The 24,938-nt window shown below is 42.7% G+C and overlaps 1 protein-coding gene across 1 annotated transcript in view; it reads right to left on the minus strand.

The window, feature by feature from the left end:
* DNAH5 (dynein axonemal heavy chain 5) overlaps positions 1–24,938 on the minus strand; it is a 251,923-nt gene that overhangs the window by 223,851 nt on the left and 3,134 nt on the right. Inside the window, 5 exon segments of the mRNA XM_021076646.1 lie at positions 459–596; positions 3,621–3,842; positions 6,166–6,326; positions 8,213–8,297; positions 12,423–12,557. Coding sequence (XP_020932305.1) covers positions 459–596; positions 3,621–3,842; positions 6,166–6,326; positions 8,213–8,297; positions 12,423–12,557 — 741 coding nt within the window.

Below are 24,938 nucleotides of genomic sequence, written 5' to 3' on the forward strand. Positions count from 1 at the left end.
TCCTTGTAGTTTTACAGTGATTCTCTCCAAATAACTTATACTTTGAGAAAAAACTGGCCAAGTGCTGTCTTTTAGTTGTATAAGTATAGTTATTTACTTCCATCTCCTATAACTCTTACTATCTCTCCTTAAGTAACAATACAATAAAACCATATTGAACTGATCACCTTTTTAGGGACTTGTGGTAAAATCCTTAGGCAGATGAGAATGGAATGTGATAAACCTTTTTTCACTGGCTGGTTCAATAACATGGCACCTGAACTAGTCAAGGTTTGGATAGTAGAGGGGTTTTTTAATTCTGCTTATTTTTTACTCAAGTATAGTTGATTTACAATGTTGTGTCAACTTCTGCTGTATAACAAAGTGACTCAATCACACATATACATGCATTCCTTTTTTATATGATTGTCCATCATGGTCAGATAGCTAATTTCTGATGGTTGGTTTCGGAAAATTACCTGTTCTGTCTGTTTGATCCACACTTTCATACAACCTTCTATTTTTTCCAAAGTCTCAGGGTTATTAGCCAGAGTCAAGTAGTCTACTGATTCGTTCGGGGTTTTCAGTTCAAATATGTCACATTTCTGAAGGTTCACCTAATTAAAATGAAAGTCAAATAACAAGATGATCTTATTTTAATATACACAATACACACACACACGCACACACACACTTCTAATTGATCCAGAAGGATCTCAAGGGGATTCTCTCTAGTCTAAACTACCCTGCTCCCTGAGAAAGGTCCACCACAGCAGAGTGCAACATCCGGCCCCATCTCCCGAGGCACTGGGCACACGAGTAGAAGTGACTGGTTCTGAGGTCACTTTTTGGTTAAAGAGAGGTCCCATTATGGCTCAGCTGTAATGAACCCAACTAGTATCCGTGAGTTCAATCCCTGGCCTCACTCAGTGGGTTCAGAATCTGGTATTGTCGTGACCTGTGATGTAGGTCATAGACATGGCTCGGACCCTGTGTTGCTGTGGCTGTGGCGCAGGCCAGCAGCTGCAGCTCCAATTTGACTCCTAGCCTGAGGACCTCCATATACCATGGGTGCAGCCCTAAAAAGCAAAAAATAAAAATTAAAAATTAAAAAATTATAAAGACTGAACTAGAGAGAGAGAGAGACATAACATCACAAAATTTGGGAAATGATAGGGAACTTGGAAATCAAAGAGTCAACTCATGAAAGCAAGGAAAGAGGAGACCTTCAAAAAAAATTGATTGGGAGGGAGGGCTAATTTCTTTTTCTTTTTTTTTTTTTTTTTTTTTTTGCTATTTCTTGGGCCGCTCCCGCGGCATATGGAGGTCCCCAGGCTAGGGGTTGAATCGGAGCTGTAGCCACCGGCCTACGCCAGAGCCACAGCAACGCAGAATCCGAGCTGCGTCTGCAACCTACACCACAGCTCACGGCAACGCCAGATCCTTAACCCACTGAGCAAGGGCAGGGATCGAACCCGCAACCTCATGGTTCCCAGTCGGATTCGTTAACCACTGCGCCACGACGGGAACTCCCGGAGGGCTAATTTCTAATCTACCACATTCTTTTTTGAAACCGACCACAGGAAAAGACTCTCACGTCCTTACACCCCCCAAAATCCTTATAGTTAACAAGTTCAATGGCAAATACATAGATTCATTTGGGGAGAGGTAGGGGCAGTAAATGGTAGGGAAGGAGGTGTGCTGGACTTTTTTTTTTTTTTTTTTTTTTTTTTTGGTCTTTTTGTGTTTCCCAGGCTAGGGGTCCAATTGGTGCTGTAGCCTCCAGCTTACGCCACAGCCACAGTGACACCAGATCCGAGCTGCGTCTGCAACCTACAACACAGCTCATGGCAACACCAGATCCTTAACCCACTGAGCAAGCTCAGGAACCAAACCCGCAACCTCATGGTTCCTCGTCGGATTTGTTGCCACTGTGCCATGACGGGAACTCCCAAGGTGTGTTGGATTTTGACTTGACTAAGAAACCTCACATATTTTCAAACACACATAACCCAAAAGGACCTCAATATCTGATAAAGATCTCTTCCTTCTGTTAAAAGGTGCACCTGGCCCTGTGAGTCTCTAAATTCCAATCTCAAGCCCCTCCCTGCCTGCACCTTCCACCTGCCACATCTCCTTGGCTTTTCAGGAGGGCTTCATGAAGTGGCACTGCCTCCCTCCTGGGTGAGGATTCACCCCACTTTTTTCAACACTGCCACCCCAGTATGAAGTGGAACCTTAGGAAAGCGTTGTTCTTTTTATTTAATTTGGTTCCACTTGCACTTAGTATGGCCTGCATGATAGTTAATTTCAGATGTAACTCAGATGTTGACAGCAATCATCCTGCCCCTGACTGGACAACACTTCCTCAGCTCCTAGCGCCTCCCTCTCTGCCAACATCCCAATGGGCCCCAAAAGGTCTCAGTATTCCCTGGAGAGCAGTGAGCACTGCACTGTCACTTGTCTCATGGGATCCATTTCTCTATCTCCCACTTAGGCCTGATCTGGGCTGTCATCTGTCACATATCCACTATTTTCTACCTCAAGTAATCACTGACCCAGGCTTACGGTAGAAGGTACACATTTTATGGAAGTGAAAGAATCCCACAAGTGCCAAATGTATTCTTTTTTGTTTGGAGGGAACTGTCTTTTTAGGGTCACACTCACAGCATATGGAGGTTCCCAGGCTAGGGGTCGAATCGGAGCAACATGGGATCTGAGCTGCATCTATGACCTACACCACAGCTCATGGCAACACTGGATCCTTAACCCACTGAGTGAGGCCAGGGATTGAACCTGTGTCCTCATGGATACTAGTCAGGTTTGTAAACCAATGAGCCATGATGGGAATTCCTGCCAAACTTGTTCTTAAAGGTCCTTTTGAGGAGTTCCCGTTGTTGCGCAGTGGGTACTGAATCCAACTAGGAACCATGAGGTTGAGGGTTCGATCCCTGGCCTTGGTCAGTGGGTTAAGGATCCGGCATTGCTGTGAGCTGTGGTGTAGGTCACAGACGCGGCTCAGATCCTGCGTTGCTGTGGCTCTGGTGTAGGCCAGCGGCTAAAGCCCCAATTGGTCCCCTAGCCTGGAACCTCCATATGCCGCGGGAGCAGCCCTAGAGAAGGCAAAAAACAAAAACAAAAACAAAAACAAAAACAAAAACAAAAACAAAGGTCCTTTTGGTCCCTACCTGGACCAGGTATGTTGATTCTTCTCTCCTTTTCCCACTTCTTCAAGATTTCCTCCCATCCCTACCCGCCATCACCCCCCCACCCCATCCCCCCACCCACACACACACACACACACACCACACTGCAAGGGTTCCAAATTCCTTTCCTTCTAGACTGCTGAGCAATACCACAAACACTTCACACTCTCCTCTTCGCAGTACAACATCAGCCATACAGAGTAAAACCCTCCATCGTGGCCAGCACTTCTAGGGAACCCATAATGCACTCATCATTCAAATTACCAGAATTTAAATCCAGTCACCACCACATCTTAAGGGGGCAATAAAAATGTCCACAAATTTTTTTAAGATGTTCCAGGTAGTAGAATCAAGACCCTCTAAGAAAAACAGTATATATTTCTAAGTTGATTTGTTCACCATCCGAGATTTTTGAAAGAATGGCATACTCCTCACCTTCTCCTTCAAACTCTCCTCTGCGCTGGATAGGGTGTTCACAAAGCCTTCCAGGGAGCCAAGGAACTCCTGCCGAACACTGGATGCTTCTGGAAGCCCCTCGAGCTCACCCCAGCCATGGCTTGTGGCCCTGAGAGCCGGAATGAAGATATCAGACAGCAGATGTCTCATGCTGTTGAGCAAGCCCCCGTCAGCCGTATCCAGCATGTTGAAGCTCACCTCCTGGAAAACGATCGGGAGAACCTTACTGTAAAAACTATCTTTAGGAGTTCCCTTGTGGTGCAGAGGGTTAAGGACCCAACATTGTCACTGCAATGACTCCCGTTGCTGATGTGATACGGGTCAATCCCCAGCTCTGGAACTTCCACATGCAGTGGGTGTGGAAAAAACAAAAAACAAAAAAACAAAAAAAAAAAACTATCTTCTGCTGCAACCTAGCTACTGAGTCATTTCTGAATGCTGTTCATTAACCAAATATCCTGTGGAATTAAATGAAAAATCAACCAAATGAGACAAGGAAAGGCTGGTTTATTCAGGGAATGTCTTCCTTGGGATAGCATGGGAGTCGGCCACCATCACCTGAATTTCAGCAGAGACTCAAAACCAGGCAGGAGCTGTGGGAAAGCTTCCTTGAGCAACACAGGGGTTATGGGCCCCCACCCTCCTCTCAGTCAGAAAATCTGAGTATAACTTAGAGTTGTCCCTCCATATCCACGGTCCCTTATCCCTGGTTCTGCATCCTCAGATTTAACCAACCACAGACCATACAGAACTACAGCATTCACTACAGAAAAAAAAAAATCCATGTATAAATGGACCCACACAGTTCAAATCTGTGTTTTTCAAGAGTATATCCACTTTGTGTGTGTGTGTGTGTGTGTGTGCGTGTGTGTGTCTTTTTAGGGCTGCACCAGCAGCATATGGAGGTTCCCAGGCTAGGGGTCTAATCGGAGCCGTAGCTGCCAGCCTATGCCACAGCCATGGCAACCAGGGATCCAAGCTGCATCTTCGACCTACACCACAGCTCACAGCAACGCTGGATCTTTAACCCACTGAGCGAAGCCAGGGATCAAAACTGTGTCCTCATGGATACTAGTCAGATTCGTTTCCAGTGAGCCACAACGGGAACCCCAAGAGTATATCCACTTTAATAAATCTTATTTTAAGTATAAGAAATTTGCCATTAAGTAAATTTAATTAATTTAAAATTAATTTAAAAATAATTGTTTTAAATTACTTAATTAAAAAAATAAGTAAAAATTATGTATGAGAGATTCTTCTTAAAAGACCTGAGTTCCCTTGGAGCCACTGCAGGTTAAGGATCTGGCTTTGTCACTGCTGTGAGTGGAGTTGCAACTGTGGTGTTCATGCCACAGGCTCAGCCAAAACAAGCAAACAAAAATATATTAAAAAATAAAAAATTTTTTAAAAAGGAAAGACCTCACTGTTTTACACATATACACAAACACACACACAATGTTATATCAATTTTTGTTAATAAGTTGAATATTAAGTACCCTTACTTAACAGATTTAAACGACATATCCTCTTAATTGCTTGCTTTAAGTGCTTTTAAAATTCTTCTTTGGAATTTGAAAGAGAATGGATGTGTGTATAATATACATAACTGAATAACTTTGTTGCACAGTAGAAATTATCACAACCAGAGTTCCCGTTGTGGCTCAGGGGGTTAAGAACCCAATTAGATTCAAACTATTGCCTTTGGAATGGATAAGCAATGAGATCCTGCAGGATAGCACTGGGAACTATATTTAGTCACTTGTGATGGAGCGTGATGGAGAATAATGTGAGAAAAAGAATGTATATATGTATGTGTGACTGGGTCACCTTGCTGTATGGTAGAAAATTGACAGAACACTGTAAACCAGCTATAATGGAAAAAAATAAAAATCATTAAAAAAAAAAAAAAAGAGGAGTTCCCGTCGTGGTGCAGTGGTTAACGAATCCGACTAGGAACCATGAGGTTGTGGGTTCGGTCCCTGCCCTTGTTCAGTGGGTTAACGATCCGGCGTTGCCGTGAGCTGTGGTGTAGGTTGCAGACGCGGCTTGGATCCCGCGTTGCTGTGGCTCTGGTGTAGGCCGATGGCTACAGCTCCGATTCTACCCCTAGCCTGGGAACCTCCATGTGCCGCGGGAGCGGCCCAAGAAATAGCAAAAAGACAAAAAAAAAAAAAAAAAAGAACCCAATTAGTATCCATGAGGATGCAAATTCGATCCCAGGCCTCACTCAGTGGGTTAAGGATCCATGAGCTGTGGTACAGGTTGAAGACGCAGCTCTGATTTGACCCCTAGCCCAGAAACTTCCATATGCTACAGGTACAGCTCTAAAAAGAAGGAAAAAAAAAAAAAAAAAAAAAGAAATTATCACAACCTTGTAAATCAACTATACTTCAATAAAACTTTAAAAAATAAAATAAAATATAATACTTCTTTGAAAGTAGTTTTAAATATTAAAGACACAACGGATGTCTCCCTACGAAGGGATCTGAGTAACTGGAGATAAAGGACCGTCATCGCCGCTTACCCGATGGATGTTCTCAGGGGTGATGGCCCTGGAAGGGTGGATCCTGATGAAGAACACACAAACCCCAGTCAGAGCAACATCTTTTCCCTCGGTCACGAACACCTTAGGTTTTTTAATCTTTCCAGAAATAGGATTTACTCCTCCCAGAGAGCCAAGTTGTCCTACAAATGCAAAAGAATGTTAGTTTACAAAAGCTATTTACAGTTCTTGTGGTCCACCTCTTAGAAGGAAGTCTCCTTGTTAAAATATTGTCCTGTTGACTCACCCATGAGCCCTAGAAGCTCCACCACTTGGACAACCTCTAGCCTGAGCCCTAAAGGGATCTCAAAGGATCTGCTTTGGAGTTCCCACTGTGGCGCAGGAGGATCAGCAGTGTCTCTGCAGCACAGGCCTTGCTCAGTGGGTTAAGGATCTGGCATTGCCAAAGAGCTGCAGTGCAGGTTGCAGACGAGGCTGATCCTGTGTTGCTGTGCAGCTCCGATTCAACCCCTAGCCTGGGAAATTCCATATGCCACAGTGCAGCCCTAATTTAAAAAAAAAAAAAGAAAGAAAGAAAGAAAGAACCATATGATCCTCTCTCTCTGCAAACACCAACCTTCAGAGGCCCCTGCTGCAGGGTGGTGGTGGGGGGTGGATGGGAGGAACCAAGAGTGAAGGAAATTTAATTTTGGATCAATTTGTTTTGATCAACTGGATATTTATAGTTTCTCAATTGAGATTGTGTTTGTAACTGGAAGCAACCATAGGAGTTTTTCTTATCTAAGAATATCCAGAAAAGTCATGGGGTTGTCTGAATTTCATTCCAAGGTCAGAAGAAAAGCTACTTCTACTGAAAAAGGTTTAAAGGGAAAGTGGGGAACAAAACCGAGCTTGCATTGATGTTTACATCCCGTGAAATCTTCTTATTTGACATAAGGTTCACACACAAAGGCTAGCTTCACCCAGTGCAAAGTTCATGAGTGAACTTAGCATTCACCTGAGCTTAAGTTTTGCACTCTGGGAGAGAATTCGAAATTTCTGTCTTGTTTTGATTTTTCACTCAAAATGTAACGCCTTTTCTAACCACAAAATATCAAACAGATAATGTCGGGAAAATGCCAGTCACTTAGAATATGCATGCATAATTTCCTCAGTTTTTAAACAACAAAAAAAGCATGATCATAATCTATGCCAAGAGAAATAACTATATTTCCTTTCTTCAAAAGGTCATAAAAGGACTGCGTATGATATCATAATAGATTTGTTTGTGTCCCTAGTTTGGTTTTAAAATTATATTAATTCACATTAAAGCAGAATGGGATATGCCAGTTGAAGCTACACAAAATTTGCAAGTTTTTCTTAAGCGAAAATGACTAAACTTGTCATTCAATATTACGCATCTGAATCAGAGTAGAAAATAAACATGATGTAATATTTAACTGGAAAATTCCTGTTATGCTTATTGGCAACGATTCCTATGTTAAAAAGACATATAGGGAGTTCCCAGTGTAGCTCAGCAGTAGCAAACTTGACTAGTATCCATGAGGATATGGGTTCAATCCCTGGCCTTGCTTAGTTGTTTAAGGATCCAGAGTTGCCATGATCTGTGGTGTAGGCTGGCAGCTGCAGGTCCAATTCAAGCCCTAGCCTGGGAACCTCCACATGCCACTGGTTCAGCCCTAAAAAGCAAAAAAAAGAAAAAAGACATAGAGAAAAAATAGATGCCTAGAAGTTCTAGAACATAACTGCATAGAATGAACTAACATGCAAGGAGAGGAAGTCTCAAAACATAAATTATTGTTCTCCAGTTACAACACAGCCTGAAAAGGAAGACAAAATATCCCAGATTAAGTTAGAACCACTAGGCTACACTATCTGTCTTTCGCTTGAGGTAGAAACAGAACATGTTCCACTGGGGCCCACCCACCACACCTCACCAATCCCCCACCTGTTCTCCCCGCCACCCCCCCCATGCCCCAAGGTACAAGTCAGTGATCACAGTGGCCCTCTGCTTTATGCCATCCTTGGACAGGTCTAATGACACATTTGTCACATCAAATGTGGATACCTGTTTCTGCTACCTCCACATCCTGATAGTAAAACATGAGGTGACGGAGACCTCCAGCAGCAAAAAGCTGATCAATTCTTTCAATCTGAGAAAAAGGAAAGACAAGGTAATGACTTTGTTCTGATTCAGAAACCAGGTTTAAATCAGCATTTACTATCACCTTTCTTATTCAGACAAGAATGCAGCTTATGCAAACCAAATAGAAGGGATTTTTTTTTTTTTACATAAAAACTACAAAAGAATAAACATCTTACCATAGTAAATTAAATTCAGAGAAGTGATTCGACTCATCATAAAAATATTTGCTACATATGCACATTTGAAAAGAGACTGTCTCTGCATATTGGCTAATTTCCTAAAGTGCTGAGCTATTATTAAAGGCATATATAAATATAGATGAGTGTTCCACTTTCACTCAGATGCAGATCAGAAAGAGAGAACAAACCTTTCAAAACCCAGTCTATCACACTATAGATAAGTAATATTAAATTCTAATAACCACGGAAGTCTGCCATGATGAGAACATATATGACTACATGTACTCCACCCTATAGCAACTTAGTCCCATCCGTGAGGTCTACCAACTGGCCTGCTGCCACTTGAAGCACTTCTTTAAAACAGTCAATAGGCCAATTTTGAATTCCAATAGGAAGATAAATGACAAAATCTACGTACTCATTGGGATGACTCCTGTCAATAAACCAGAAAATAACCAATGTTGGTGAAGATGTGGAAAAACTGGAACCCAGTCAGAGGGAATGCGAAATGGTGCAGCTGCGGTGGAAGACAGTATGGCAGCTTCCCCCAAAAAATTAACAATCAAACTATTATATTAGCCAATTCTACGGAAACAGAGCAGGACCCTATGGTCCTTCCCCTGCCCTCACCTCCCCCCCATGTCCCCTGCCTGCCTTTTGTCTGCAGAAAAAATTTTAGCCAAAGAATAAGTTTAATCAGAGAAGTGATAAAATGTAGAAACAAAGGAAAGCAGTGAAACAGGACAAAATAATAATAGTTTAGTGACCAAAAAGCCAAGGACCTTTAGTTCCTCCTCAAGGGCTATGAATAATATTCTGAGCCATAGCCTTTGAGCTGTCTTGTAGGCACTGAAACCCTTACCTACCAGGTGGAAGACGTTAACTACATGAAGAACAGACTGTAGCCATGACATGAGCCGCCACAATTCTGAGAACTCACCTCACATAAATGGAAACAAGCCCCCACTCCCGGGGCCTGAAGATTAACTGCACTTAACACAGTCAAGACGATGCTGTTCAGACCATCGCATGACCAATTTCAAGGTGAGTGTCAGAGCTAACTGTGCTGTTTCTGCATGTAGCCCCCCCCTTCCATCCATACACCCCTAAAACTCCCCTTTAAAAGGTCTTGCACACTGATAGTCAGCGGGGGGGAGGTGGTCTTTGGGCACAAGTCCATCCTCTCCCCACCCCAGTTGCTGGCCTCCAGAATAAAGCAAAATTTCCTTTCTACCAGCCTTGCCTCTTTAATGGCTTTAGAGCAGCGAACAGCCAGACCCCACTCTTGGTAACACTATTTCTAGGTATCAAAAGAATCAAAAGCAGGGTCTTGAAGAGATATTTGCACACTCATATTCAAAGCAGAATTATTCATAATAGCCAAATGGTGGAAGCAGCCCAACTGTTCATCAACAGACAAATAAATAAATAAAATGTGCTGGAGTTCCCGTCATGGCTCAGCAGTTAACAAACCCGACTAGCATCCATGAGGACGTGGGTTCAATCCCTGGCCTTGCTCAGTGGGTTAAGGATCCGACGTTGCCAATGAGCTGTGGTGTAGTTTGCAGACATGGCTCGGGTCCCACATTGCTGTGGCTATGGCTAGGCCTGCGGCTACAGCTCTGATTCGACCCCTAGCCTGGGAACCTTCATACACTGTGGGTATGGCCCTAAAAAGACAAAAAGACAAAAATAAATAAATAAATAAATAAATAAATAAATAAAATATGGTATATACATATGATGTAATATTATTCAGCCTTTAAAGAGAGAAATTTTGACCCATGCTATAACATGGATGAACCTTGAAAACATCTTGCTAAGTGAAACAAGCCAGTCACAAAAAGACAAATATTGCAGGATTCCACTTATATGATGCATCTAAAGTAGTCAAACTCATAGAAACAGAAAGTAGGCCAGGGGATGGCTCATTTGCCTGGGGAAAGGGGAGAATTGAAGTTGTTGTTTAAAGGATAAAGTTTATTTTATTTGCAAAATAAAAAGCTTTGTAGATTGGTTGCACAACAATGTGAATGTACTTAACTCTAGCAAATTATACACTTAAAAATGATTAAGATGATAAATTTTATGTCGTGTGTATTTTGTAATTTAAAATAAAATTTTTGGAGTTCCCATCAGACCTCAGGAGAAACGAACCTGACTAGTATCCATGAGGATGCAGACTAGTAACCCCTGGCCTTGCTCAGTGGGTTAAGGATCCAGCATTGCCATGAGCTGTGGTGTAGGTCGAAGACGCAGCTCGGATCTGGCCTTGCTGTGGCTGTGGTGTAGGCCAGCAGCTACAGCTCCGATTCAACCCTGAGTCTGGGAACTTCCATATGCCCATGGTGCAGCCCTTAAAAAAAAGACAAATAATAAATAAAATAAAATATTTAAAGGATTAAATATAGCCTGAAAATTTAAGTGTGAGGGAAACAATCCCCCTTCAACTTCTACCATGTTAAAAAGAAAACCATCATACATAGGTAAGAGCAAGTTGTCCTGCTTTCTTCATTACATTTTTTTGATTGAAGATGCCAGGGGGATGAGTAGGATGCACTCATCGAGATTAACTTTCAAGTCAAGAATGTGGCGGGAAGGTACTTCCATCACGGCCAATATTAACACTCCTGCCCCTCTAGGACCTCAGGCTCTGTAAGACTGAGCCAGGAAAATATCTTTAAGCCTCTGGGTTCTGACATTTCTGAGTCCTGAATGTGACTCAGAGTTTGCCTTGGGATGCCTACACTTTGGAAATTTCGTTCACTTATTCCACTTGCATTCTTTCTCTAAGACTGAATCAGCTCTGCGAATTTCTATGCCTCCATTGTGGGGGAATAATATTATCTACAGTCCTGGTATTATGATGATTAACTGGGATAATAGATAATAATCAATGTTAGCTATGAGGAGGAGGAGAAAGAGAAAAGGATATTTTGTCAATTCCTAATTGATTCATTCTGTAGTTTAACTATTGTAGTGTTATCCACCCCTAATTGTTCCACTGACTCCAATCAGCCCTACCCAAGTGGCAGAGCAGGAAGGGACAAAGCCAGCAGAGAGCTGGAGCCAGCTCCATCAGACACACGACAGCCAACTGATCACAGCTCTTCCCAGCTCATGTTTAGTAAATTATGTGGGTAGTTTGGACTCAGCCATGGTGGGAATATTTATACCACAGATCAGCAAATGTTCAAACTAGTGCCTCCCCTCCACCCCCTTGCCCAAAACTAGTGGTTAAACATTTACGACCTATCACTGACAATGTGACATCCCTGTCAATGAAAAGCACCTCCTTCCTTCCCTTTCTTTATTTCTTTTTTTATGCCTAATAAGTTAAAAAAAAAAATTAGGAAACATTACAGGGCTCCTGGTATGTCTTCCTTTTTGCCCAGGAAACTAAATCATCCTCTGTTTTGGTCTCCCCCATCCAAGATCAAATCACCAGCGGAATCATCCCTCCTAAGCTCTGGCAGGAAATCACGGCAGAATGTGGAAGTCAAGGTCAGGAACAAAAGAAATCAGATTCAGCTTCCAAACGAAAGTCAAAGCCAGAAAACTATGGCACAATTCAATCTTCTTGGTTACAACAAGATAAACTTTAACAAAAAGAAAGAAAGAAACAAACAAAGAAAGAAGGAAAAAAGGTGAGTCAGCAGCAGATAGGAGATTTAGCTCTCCAACATCAAGTTCAAAAATGGCACCTTATCCCAGCTCCACTGGATGGTGAGAGCTGCAGACACCACTGTCAGAATCAAACAGCAGTTTTAAGGACCCCATTCAACATGGGGCTGGAGAGCCCTAAGCTCATTGTGTCACCACCTGTACGGACTCAGAACGGAGTCCCGTCCATGTTAAAACAGACACCCTCCCCTAAGGCCCAGCACAGGCCCTGCCATTGGCCCCTCTGTGCCCGCCATGATCAAGGCAGTGAGAATTCAAATGCATCGCACCTGATTCCCCTCGAGAATGGCATCTTCCACTTCAGTTTTGTTCAGATCCACGCAGGACGCTACAATCCCAAACAAGTAGTCGTGTCTGCCATCCAAACGCGCACGCTTGGCCTCCTTCTCTTCCTTCAGTCTTTGCTACAAGAAGGGAATGAAAATGTTAGATGGAAAAGGCTGTTCACAAGTGGATTCATTTTGCAACAATTTCCTTCTATTGCCGTTTTTTCATGTCTTAGGTATTCAGAAAACAGCTCAGTGGAGCCGGTTTTTATGCACTATCTTCTATTTTTAGAAATTGTTATTTCTATAAAAATAAGATGTGCTGATTGTTTTGAAATTACATAACACAGGTAAGCCAAAAGAAGAAATAAAAATCACCTGCCAACCAAACAGTACTACTGTTAACATTTTGTTTTAAATCTTCACAGACTTATTTTTACGCATGTATAAGCATTTGACAGGTACACACCAAAAAAAAAAAAAGATCCCCATTTTTGTAAACATATTTTTCTACACTATTTCCTATGTTTATTGCTTGTCTACAGGTTAGTTACTGGTCCTAAAATTAACTTCTGAATACTGTTACTTACTTTTTACTTGTTGACTATTAATTCCAATAAAGCAAGTTCAACGTAACCATTTTCAGCAATTTGAAGTACATCTTTCCATATGTGCTCTGCTCATACAAACATATGTACACATTTCTTTGTTTATTTATTTTTAAGGCTGCAGCTGCATATATAAGTTCCCAGACTAGGGGTCAAATGGGAGCTGCAGCTGCAGGCCTACACCACAGCCACAGCAACGCCAGATCCAAGCTGCATCTTCCACCTCCACCACAGCCTGTAGTAAGTAACACTAGATCCTAAACCCAATGGGCAAGGCCAGGGATCAAACCTGCATCCTCTTGGACACTATGTCAGGTTCTTAACGCAATGAGTCACAATGAGAACTCCCTAAATTTCTATTTATATTATACTATAAAATGTTTCCTATATTTTTCCCTTGGGCTCCAGATCCACATTCCCAGTGGTCTGTCATTCCCAAGCTCTGGGAGTGCCACCACAATCCACCTGCCTGGCCCTCCTGCCTCCAGGCTTGCATCACTCCAAACCACTTTCACCAGATGACTGATGTTCTGATGCAGCACAGACAACCAAACACCTCTCCTGATCTGAAACTCTTTAGTAACTCTCAGTGGACTTCGGATAACGTTTATACATTCTAAGATATTTTATGAGCTGACTTCCTTCTCATTTCCTAGTATGCCTTCGTAGTTCTTTGTAGTTCAGCCCTCCGGCCTGCCTTGTGGTTTCCAGAATTGCTGTACTTGGCTATGGTTTTTGGCCCCTGCATGTGCAGAAATGCCTATATCCCAGGGAGTCTGGTCAACTTGGTTTCAGCGCTAGGCTCAAACGACCTCTTCCTAAAAGTTTTCCTGCATCTCTACGCCCTCCCAACCTTAGCCCTGGGCTAAAGGGAGGATCCTCCGTTTTGCTCCTTCTCTGAAGACCCACTAACACCCCTGCATAAATACGATGCCCCCATAGCAGCCACAACGCCCAACCAGGCTGTGAGTTTTCTTGAGGTCGCTGAGTAGTGTCGACCTCTATAGTGCTCATACACATTTAGGGTTTGCTGAACACAAGAAAGATCCAGAGGGATTACCTTTCCTGTTCCTAGTAGGAGCTACTGGTTAGCGGTAGAGAGAGTACACTTAATTCAAAACATGAATTTGAAGTTGAATATCCACCAATGGTAAAATGGTACATCCATATTGTTAAGTATTTTGCAGCTGTTACACAGGTTGGAATAGTCTGTGTTAAACTAAAAAGAAGTCTTCAATGTATTACTTTTTGGGGGGATGGGGGTTGCACCTGCAGAATGTGGAAGTTCTGGGGCCAGGGATCAAACCCAAGCTACAGCAGTGACAATGGTCAGATCCTTAACCCGATGAGCCACCAGGGAATTTCTTTGATGTGTTATTAGAGGAAAAATACAACAAATAGTCATGATGGGCCAGATCTTTCCTGTAATTGCAGCTCTCTAACCCACTGAAAGATGGACTCTATTTCTCTTCCTCTTGAATCTGGCTGGCCCTGTGACCAGTTTTCACCAGAAGAATGTGGGAAGAAATGAGACTGTAAAACCTCCTAGACTAGTCCTTAAGAAACTTCAGCTTCTGTCTTTGCACTTGAGAACACATCTTGGAACCCAGCCACCACGCTATGAGAAGTCCAAACCACATCAGGAGACCACATGGGGAAAAACCAAGGCATCCTGGTTGACGCGCCCAGCCAGTCTCCTAGCTGACACCCCAACATCAACTTTCAAACTACCCTGGACATTCCAACCTAGTAAGCCCACAAATGACTGCAACCCAGCCAATGCCATATGATACGGAACACCCAGCTGAGCCCAGTCACCCACGGAATCAAGACAGATAGCACAGGAGTTCCCCTCGTGGCACAGCGGCGGAACAAATCCAACTAGGAACCATGAGGCTGTGGGTTCGATCCCTGGCTGCGCTCAGTGGGTTAAGGATCCGGCATTACCATGAGCTGTGGTATAGGTTGAAGACGTGGCTTGGATCCTGCATTGCTGTGGCTGTGGCGTAGGCTGGCAGCTATAGCTCTGATTGGACCCCTAGCCTAAGAACCTCCATTTGGCATGGATACAGCCCTAAAAAAAAAAAGACAGATAATACATAGCTGTCAAGAGATAACAGACAATGGATAGTAGTTAAGCCATTAAGTGAGCTTCGCTACACAGCAATAGATCACAGAGTAATCCTTGTTAGAATAATTTCATTGGCTGGACAGAAAGCAAATGGATGCAGACTTGAGAAAAAAAAAAGAAGGATTGGGAAAAGAGAAATGTAAAGGTACTGAATATAAACTACTCTGCCTAGAATCTAGATTATAAAGGAAAATGATGTGGTACTAGTAGATGGGGGAATTTAAAGTCAAAGGAGAATATTTTTTTAAGATACGGAAGACTTAAGAAAAATAAAGAGGAAAAATCTGGGGACTTCAGAGTGATTGAAAGGCCCTAGATAATTTACATTCGTTTTCCCAAACCTGAAGGAACTGACTGGGAGAAGTGCTTGAGGGTGGGAGTGGGGGTGGAGGAGGAGGGAGAGGTTAAGGTTTAAAAAATAAATAAATAATCTACCTACGTTCTTGTTATTTCCCTAAATAAGGAACTAACACTGGTCCTAACACAAAGTATACATGCCATAAACATCAAAGAGAAGTAAATTTATTTTATTTTTTTATTTGTTTGTCTTTTGAGGACTGCACCTGCAGCATATGGAGATTCCCAGGCTAGGGGTCTAATCGGAGCTGTTGCTGCAGGCCTACACCACAGCCACAGCAATTCAGGATCCAAGCCATGTCTGTGACCTACACCACAGCTCACGGTGATGCGGGATCCTTAACCCACTGAGTGAGGCCAGGGATCAAACCCACAACCTCATGGTTCCCAGTCAGATTCATTTCCACTGAGCCACGACGGGAACTCCAAAGAGAAGTAAACTTAAATCTCTTTTCAGCAGTGGCTAAAACCAGGAAAATGTCCTGTTCTTTGACTGTTTTCCACGTTCTTGGCAGGGAGGATAAAAAGGTTTTTCTCAAAGTGACCTTTGTGGGTTTGTACTAAATGGCTTCAGCAGCTTGAAGACTCGGTGGGCACCCAGGGGAGTCAGGAGTCCAGGAACAAATCAATAACTTGAAAAGATGGCAAATGCCATGTAGCCAAAAAGAAACTAAAAACCAAGAGCTTCCATTGTGGCTCAGCACATAAAGAACCGTGCACAAACTGCCCGTGCGGATGCAGCTTTGAGCCCTAGCCACTCAATGGGTTAAAGATCCAGCATTGCCCCAAGTTTCAGCCTAGGTCACAGATGAAGCTTGGATCCTGTGTTGCTGTGGCATGTGGCTGTGGCGTAGTCCTGCATCTGCAGCTCCAATTCAACCCCTAGCCTGGGAACTTCCACATGCTGCAGGTGCGGCCCTGAAAAAAAAGAAAAAATTAATTAAAAAAAGAAAGAAATTAAAAACTAGGAGTTCCCGTCGTGGCGCAGTGGTTAACGAATCCAACTAGGAACCATGAGGTTGCGGGTTCGGTCCCTGCCCTTGCTCAGTGGGTTAACGATCCGGCGTTGCCGTGAGCTGTGGTGTAGGTTGCAGACGCGGCTCGGATCCCGCGATGCTGTGGCTCTGGCGTAGGCCGGTGGCTACAGCTCCGATTCGACCCCTGGCCTGGGAACCTCCATATGCTGCGGGAGCAGCCCAAGAAATAGCAACAACAACAACAACAACAAAAAGACAAAAAGACAAAATAAATAAATAAATAAATAAAAATAAAAACTAGAGAACCAAAACATCAGGATGTAAACCAACGGAAGGCTTCCAAAGAATATAGAAACTTCTATAAGATTCTGCCATGGCAACACATTATACTAGGACCCGATTTTATAGGATTCCAAAGGAAAAATTATATATGTTTTAGTGGAGGAAAGGAGAAACTGGCCTCTAGAACAGAACACTAATTATTTTATTATTACTTAAATACCACAGAGGAAAAAACTTCCAAAGCAATTTTATATATACAAAGCAAATTATCAATGCATTTTTAAAGTAAATGTTTTCAGAGTGGTATTTAAAAGCATGTTAAGGAGTTCCCATCGTGGCTCCGGGGAAACAAATCTAATAGACACAAATGTTTTCAATGAAAAAAAACTTGAAATAATTCTGTTTACATTACTGACTTATTGAAAAAAATACAGCTCAGGAGTTCCCGTCATGGCTCAGTGGTAACGAACCCAATTCGTGTCCATGAGGACGCAGGTTCAATCCCTGACCTCGCTCAGTGTGTTAAGGATCCGGCATGGCCATGAGCTGTGGTGTAGGTTGCAGAGGAGGCTCGGATCTGGTGTTGTTGTGGCTGTGGTGTAGGCCAGCAGCTATAGCTCCGATTCGACCCCTAGCCTGTGAACCTCCATAGGCCAGGGTTGTGGCCCTAAAAAGACAAAAAATAAAAATAAAAGCATGTTAAGTATTGAATGTGTTCTTGAACAAACTGATTATTCTATCTCCTAATGACAGGTAATATGAAGTAAACCCAGTGCCATGTAGATGAAAGAGCACAGTGTTTGTCTACTTCTACTTCCGTTACCTTAGTCTAAGGTATCCTGGTACAGTGGGGGCCTTATTATTTTACTACAATGACAGAAAAGTCAATAATGAAAAATAAATATTTGGTGATTGGATCAGGGCATTGTCAGTCCCTAAACTTAAACCTGCAGCTTCCTGGCTGCCAGGGAACTGCAAGCAGCAAAGAGTCAGATGACCAGTTGGAAGTGCGTAGTCCTGATGGCCTTTGAAACATCTAGGACACTTGGAAAGAGAGGGAAAACTGGGATGACAAAGGCAAAAGGCAAACTATGGAATTTTTTTTCTAAGAATCACATGAAAATTGTTTGGCATTGCATGAGCAAGCACCAACTGATGAGGTGAGAAGGATGGCCAGAAACCTATTCAATATCCAAGGAAATCTATAACAGTATTTAAAACATTTCTCCAAATTGGTGACAAGAAATATTACTATCATCTTGGAATGAAAGAGGGACTCCCATGTTACCCCCCAATAAACAAGGGCTGACTTCAAGGTGGGGCAATGTCAAGTACACAAATGAGCCATGGTGGCAGAGTGGGGTCCAGCCCCAGCACCACCACTATTCTAAGACCTCGATACTGTCATTTAACCCTTCCAGGCTTCAGGGCCGGCAACTCCCAAATCAAAGTGTTGGACTATGAGGCAGCTAAGTTCCCTTCCTTGTCTAACGTTTGGGCTCCTTCTGGTTGCTTCAAAAGTTAATACAGGAGTTCCCATTGTGGCACAGTGGAAACGAATCCGACTAGGAACCATGAGGTTGTGGGTTTGATCCCTGGCCTCGCTCGGTGGGTTAAGGATCTGGCATTGCTGTGAGCTGTGGTATAGGTCACAGACGCGGCTCAGACCTGGTGTTGCTGTGGCTCTGGCGTAGGCCAGCAGCTATAGCTCCAATTAGACCCCTAGCCTGGGAACCTTCATATGCTGCAGGTGCAGCCCTAAAAAGACCAAAGACAAAAAAAAAAAAAGTTAATACAGACAAAAGACCAGAGATGTTAAAACACCAGTCCCAACAAAGACCCAATGCCATGAGCTTTCATACCAAAGCTCTGTGACTTCTTCTCATGACAAATCCATCCTTCCAATTTGTTTTAATATGCTAACCTTTGCCTTTAACTCTATAGAACCAAACCCAGGTCCACTTGTTCATGAACATAAACTGTGCATGAACTAACTACACACATTTCATTTTGGCTTCAGGTTATAATCCCCAACTCCATGAGTTACCTCATCTACAAAATGCAGGTGGAAGTCCAAACTTGAAAGGTATGTGCAAAGATTAAACTGGGTACAGTCTTAGGATAATACTAAGACAATCATCACAAGAATTAAAATGGCACGACAAAGACTTTGACCCTGGACATCAAAATTCAGGTGACAAAACAAAACCTCTTAATCATGACTTTTTTCATTGTACAAATGTTTAAAATTCCCTCCATTTTTAGAAAGGCTCGTCTTGTCGGCAGCTTTCTCTCATATCCAGGCCCACCCCACAGATGTTACTGGCAACCAGAAGTGGATGGTGGATAGGGCTGTCAGGTCTTCCGGCCCCTTTGTGGCTGAGCAAGGACATCCTTGCCCCTGACCCTCCTGAAGGTATCAAGATACACATTGCTCTCTTTACCCTGGTTGCTTGCTAACTGTGGATCTGCTAATCATCATTTATTTACTGTGCACAGGTTTGTCACAAAAGCCTTATGAAGCAGACATTGTTATTTCCACACAAGGAAATCAAGACAATTTTCCCAAGAGCACACTGCTAAGTAAGTCACGGGGCTGGACTTCAAGCGCTGGTGTGTCTGCAGGGCCAGGCCAAGACCTGGTGTGTTCCAGGCAACTGGAATGTTCTATCCATTCAAATTGGTATTCTACAAACGTTCTTTTCTCTAAATTTCTCTAAATTTGCGCAAGGGTTCTCTAGGGGACTCTTGGGAAGAGACCCCATTTGCACTGCATGGGTTATAGAAGAAGTTGTGGGTGGAGACTGGAGTTAACTGGCACCATTTTCTGAGTTATACTAGTAATATTTTAGTGCCAGGATGGATTGGTGCCTAGCTGGTTTCCATCTGGCATGCCCAGTGTCCAACTTGCCCACTGCACTCCTGCGTCTCAGCAAAGTGAAAGCCCCACCCCATCCTCAGGACTCAGGCTTCCCTGCCTGGCAGCCTGGGCTCCATGCTTCCCCCAGTCCTTGCTGGACAACTTCACTTTTACCTACGTCATACCGTTCATGCAAGGTCCTCATATGATGCCTTTGCACAGTGAAGAGTGTGGGGCAAGGAATAGGTGCTACAGTCAAATATATATAAAAAAAGTTTTTCTAGGCAACACAACTAGCCCCATTGCAGGTCTGAGTCTGAGAAAGAGATCTGTTTTCATGAGAGTCTGTTGCCTATTTTTGCATGATTTGCATTCCGTTTTTCAATTTGGGTGTTTTGTTCTCTTACATATATGAGTGTTTTTGTTTTTGTCTTTTTGCCTTTTTCTAGGGTCGCACCCATGGCATATGGAGGTTCCCAGGCTAGGGGTCTAATATGGGCTGTTGCTGCTGGCCTACACCACAGCCACAGCAACGCCAGATCTGAGCCGAGTCTTCAACCTACACCACAGCTCATGACAACTCCAGATCCTTAACCCACTGAGCAAGGCCAGGGATCAAATCTGCAACCTCACGGTTCCTAGTCATATTCGTCAACCACTGAGCAATGACGGGAACTCCTGTATATGAATGTTTATAGCCATGTAACAAACACAGCAGAGTATGACACAGATTTAAACCCCCACTGGAGATCACTGCAAATAATGTGGCGTCTACAGATTACAGCTGAAACTCCTTGTCTTAAATCACCAAAATAAATATCTCTGAGACAATTTCACTTTGGCTCTCAATATCAATCGCAAGCCAAGAGGTAATTAATCACCTGATGAAATAGTGCTAAAGAGGCCAAGGACATGGGTTTGATCATCTTAGGTCCATTAGCTTCACTTCACTCCATTTTGCCCAACTGTGGCTGAATCAGGGCAAATCCATGAGCAGAAGGCATAATTAGTCAAAGTGCATGCCTAGCTAAAATGTCTGGCTACTAGTAAAATATGTATTTCTTTTCCTTTTTTTTTTTTTTAAGGATACTCAAATGGCCCAGGCTGGTTTAATTCACTTGTCTGCCATCTATATAACCTGATCTTGCTTATCTTCTAAGGAGATAAAACAAATATCACCTGAATCTCATGATTCCCATAAGAGTATCACCTCCACAATTTTTATTTTTGTAATATTTCCAGTGCCCAGAACAGTGCCTGGCACCTAGCAGAGCCTCAACTAAGATCTCATCAGGGGATGATAAACCAAGTTTATCAGTTACAAGTCATTCTCAAGTAACTAAGGGCTGGAGCAAATTATTCTAGCTCCATGTGCGTCCATGATTGCAGGTGCAGAATTCAGTCAATAAGCTCTTGGGTCTTCCATGCTGTTATGAATCGTGCATAAAGCACTGCATGAAATTCCACCATTAGTATGGATTATAGCTCTCCTTCAACTCACAGCAAACATAACTAACCTCACTTAGCCTACATCCCATTTAAATGTGCTGAATTACAGAAACTGAGGGAAGCTGTTCTCCTATTCATTTCTACAAATGAAAGAGCCCTCTCTTTCATTCACCAAGTTAACCCAATTTCCATGTCTTCCAACAAAGAAAAGCCTCGCTTCTGGTCTTCCAGTAGTAACCCTCGGGGGCCGTTCTCTCTCCAGGGACTATGCTCTGAGATACTTCCTGGACCATCCAAACCTGCTCATTAATTGGCCAGAAGAGGCACAATGTAGCAACACCCCACTCCTAACTGTACTTGTCAAGGCTTCCTCCCCTTTTGTTTCCTAACTCCAGGTCGAGGACCACAGCTGCTGAGTTTTCGAGTTTTCACTGGACCTCCTTCCCGCATTAAGAGCACTTGAACAAAGTGGTTCCTGGAAGGAAAAGACACTCCAGGCTGGCTAATCCACTCACAGCAGGTGCTACAGAGCCATCCTCCTTTACTTAACAAGAGCCGCACTCCCCTCCACTGCAAAGAAGGAGCACTTAAACAGAGAAAGTCCCATCAATTTTCTTATGTCCTAAGAGTAAGTGCTAGAATCTTGTTTATTTAGGGCCCCTAAATCTCCCCATTCACCAGCTCCCTTATCTGTCATCCTTTCCAAGTAAAGAAAAGATCACTCTTTCTCTTTTACTACATGTAGATGTGACATCCAGGCTGACCCCAAACCTGCAGAAGGGGTATCCCCATCATTACCACCTCCTTCCCCCAACATTCTACCACCGACACCCTAACTTAGAATCATTCTCTACACACCAAATTCCTGGACCTGATCGAGGCCTAGTGGGCCCTCACGTGGTCATGTATTTTGTCTTTCCCCAACCCTACAAGGTTTTTACTCCAAAACCAGGAAGGCCTTTCTTGTGGAATTTCAGGAGTCCTCTGGCAGCAAGGGCCATATAATTCAAATGGTTTTCATGCATTTGCTACAAAAAATATATATATTTTATATACATACACATTTAAATATATTTATACAATATAATATATATACATAATATATAATATATATCCACATAATATATAATATATACACAATATGTATACACAATATATAATATATACACATAATATATAATATATACAAATAATATATATAATATATATACACAATATATAATATATACACATTATAATATATATACACATAAATATATAATATATACACATTAGTATATATTATATATACACATAATATATTATACACACTATAATATATATAATATATAATATATACACATAAATATTTGATATATATACATATAATATATAATATATATACATAATATATAATATACACACATAAATATTTAATATATAGTATTATACATATAATATATAACATACATAATATATACACATAAATATATATATAATGTCATCATTCACATTTATATGGCACAGGAGTGAAATTCCAAAACCTCCCTTATTCATCACAATCTCTGTGCTTTAAGTGGATGCTCATTAGAATCACATGGGAGATTTAAAATGCTGAGCACCTGCTTCCCACCTCTAAGAAACTCTGACTCCTCTTGTCCAGTGTCGGGCCCTGGCATTGGTATTTCCCAAAAGTTCCCTTGGCAGGCTCAGTGGCAGCCCAGCCTGAGAACCCTACTCCAAAGGAAAGCATTTTAAGACTTGGTCATGATTGACGAGTGCTACCAGGTTCTCACCTGAGGTAGAACCAAAAGTCCAAGGGCATAAATCTGGGCTCCTTGCAACTCTAGCCTTTTCTCCCTAGTCGTGCAAAAACTGACAAGAAGGACAAGTTTCAGCTGAACATCACGAGGCCCGAAAGTGCTCGTCCCTCTGTACTGAGGACACAGCACCTGGCACAACGTGAGCATTCAACAGATACTAGAAGAATGGATGGATTTTGCACCTAGAGTCACATTCTCCCAGGGTCTGGCTGTGATGTAATTTAAATATGGCTGTTCACTCATTCAGGCTCAGGAGTACTCAGCTAGGCATTCACAGGCATAACCCATCCCCTTCTCAGCTACATCCTAAAGCCATTCACCTGTCGCTCCAAGGAAACTGTTTGGACCTGTACCTGTGAAATGTGTTCATGGGGCCAAACACGTCTGGGCCTGATTAAGGTGATACTGAAACCGGTTTGGTTATTTTGCCAAAGAATAACAACACTGACATCCTTCACCTTTCAAAAGGTATCAGGGAGCAAAGGTTCTCATCTGTCCTGGCTTCTGCAGTTCACCCCCAGGGGAACAAGGGCCTCTCCCTGGGGAGTCTCTCAGCAGGGGACCTGCTTGCCCTCTCCCCCACATGCAGTCTCCACGCTCACGAGAATCATGGTTTAGAGAAATCTATAGCAATCTGAAATGTGATGAGCAACAGTGTTCCATGGCATCCACACAAAGGTGAAAACACAAACAATACACATCCCAGCAGCAGGGAGAGAACTTGTCTCCACTGAAAACCAGCTTTGCAATCAGGTGAAATTAGGTCAAGAAGACTGTCATAAACAGTTCAAGGGTTTTTCCTAAAGATCAACAAAGTCAATCAGCAAAATAGTTTAATTTTAGGGGAGGAATAGACATTTCTCCAAAGAAGATATACAGATGGCCAACAAACACATGAAAAAATGCTCAACATCGCTGATTATAAGAGAAATGCAAATCAAAACTACCATGAGATACCACCTCACACCAGTCAGAATGGCCATCATTCATAAAGCCACAAATAACAAGTGCTGGAGGGGCTGTGGAGAAAAGGGAACCCTCCTGCACTGCTGGTGGGAATGTAAACTGGTACAGCCACTATGGAGAACAGTTTGGAGATACCTTAGAAATCTATACATAGAACTTCCATATGACCCCGCAATCCCACTCTTGGGCATCTATCCGGACAAAGCTCTACCTAAAAGAGACACATGCACCCGCATGTTCATTGCAGCACTCTTCACAATAGCCAGGACATGAAAACAACCCAAATGTCCATCGACAGAGGATTGGATTCGGAAGAGGTGGTATATATACACAATGGAATACTACTCAGCCATAAAAAAGAATGACATAATGCCATTTGCAGCAACATGGATGGAACTAGAGACTCTCATACTGAGTGAAATGAGCCAGAAAGACAAAGACAAATACCATATGATATCACTTATAACTGGAATCTAATATCCAGCACAAATGAACATCTCCACAGGAAAGAAAATCATGGACTTGGAGAAGAGACTTGTGGCTGCCGATGGGAGGGGGAGGGAGTGGGAGGGATCGGGAGCTTGGGCTTATCAGACACAACTTAGAATAGATTTACAAGGAGATCCTGCTGAATAGCATTGAGAACTATGTCTAGATACTCATGTTGCAACAGAAGAAAGGGTGGGGGAAAAACTGTAATTGTAATGTATACATGTAAGGATAACCTGACCCCCTTGCTGTACAGTGGGAAAATAAAAAAATAATAATAATAATAATTTTAGGGAGGGAAAGAAAAACAAGAATAATAATATAAAAATGATAAGTCTGGAATTCATGCCCCTTGCATGCTTGGAAGCTGGCACTAAGCATTCATCATCTATGGAAAAGCAGAAAGAAGGCAGACATCATATCTGAGCTATTTTTTGCTTTTTTTTTCTTTTTCTTTATAGAGCCGCACTCCCAGCATATGGAAGTTCCCTAGGCTGCGGGTCGAATGTCGAATGGGAGCTGCAGCTGCTGGCCCTCACCACAGCCACAGCCATGCCAGATCCAAACCTTGTCTGTGATCTACACCACAGCTCATGGC

This window comes from Sus scrofa, chromosome 16 (assembly GCF_000003025.6).
Source record: "Sus scrofa isolate TJ Tabasco breed Duroc chromosome 16, Sscrofa11.1, whole genome shotgun sequence".
Taxonomy (NCBI): domain Eukaryota; kingdom Metazoa; phylum Chordata; class Mammalia; order Artiodactyla; family Suidae; genus Sus; species Sus scrofa.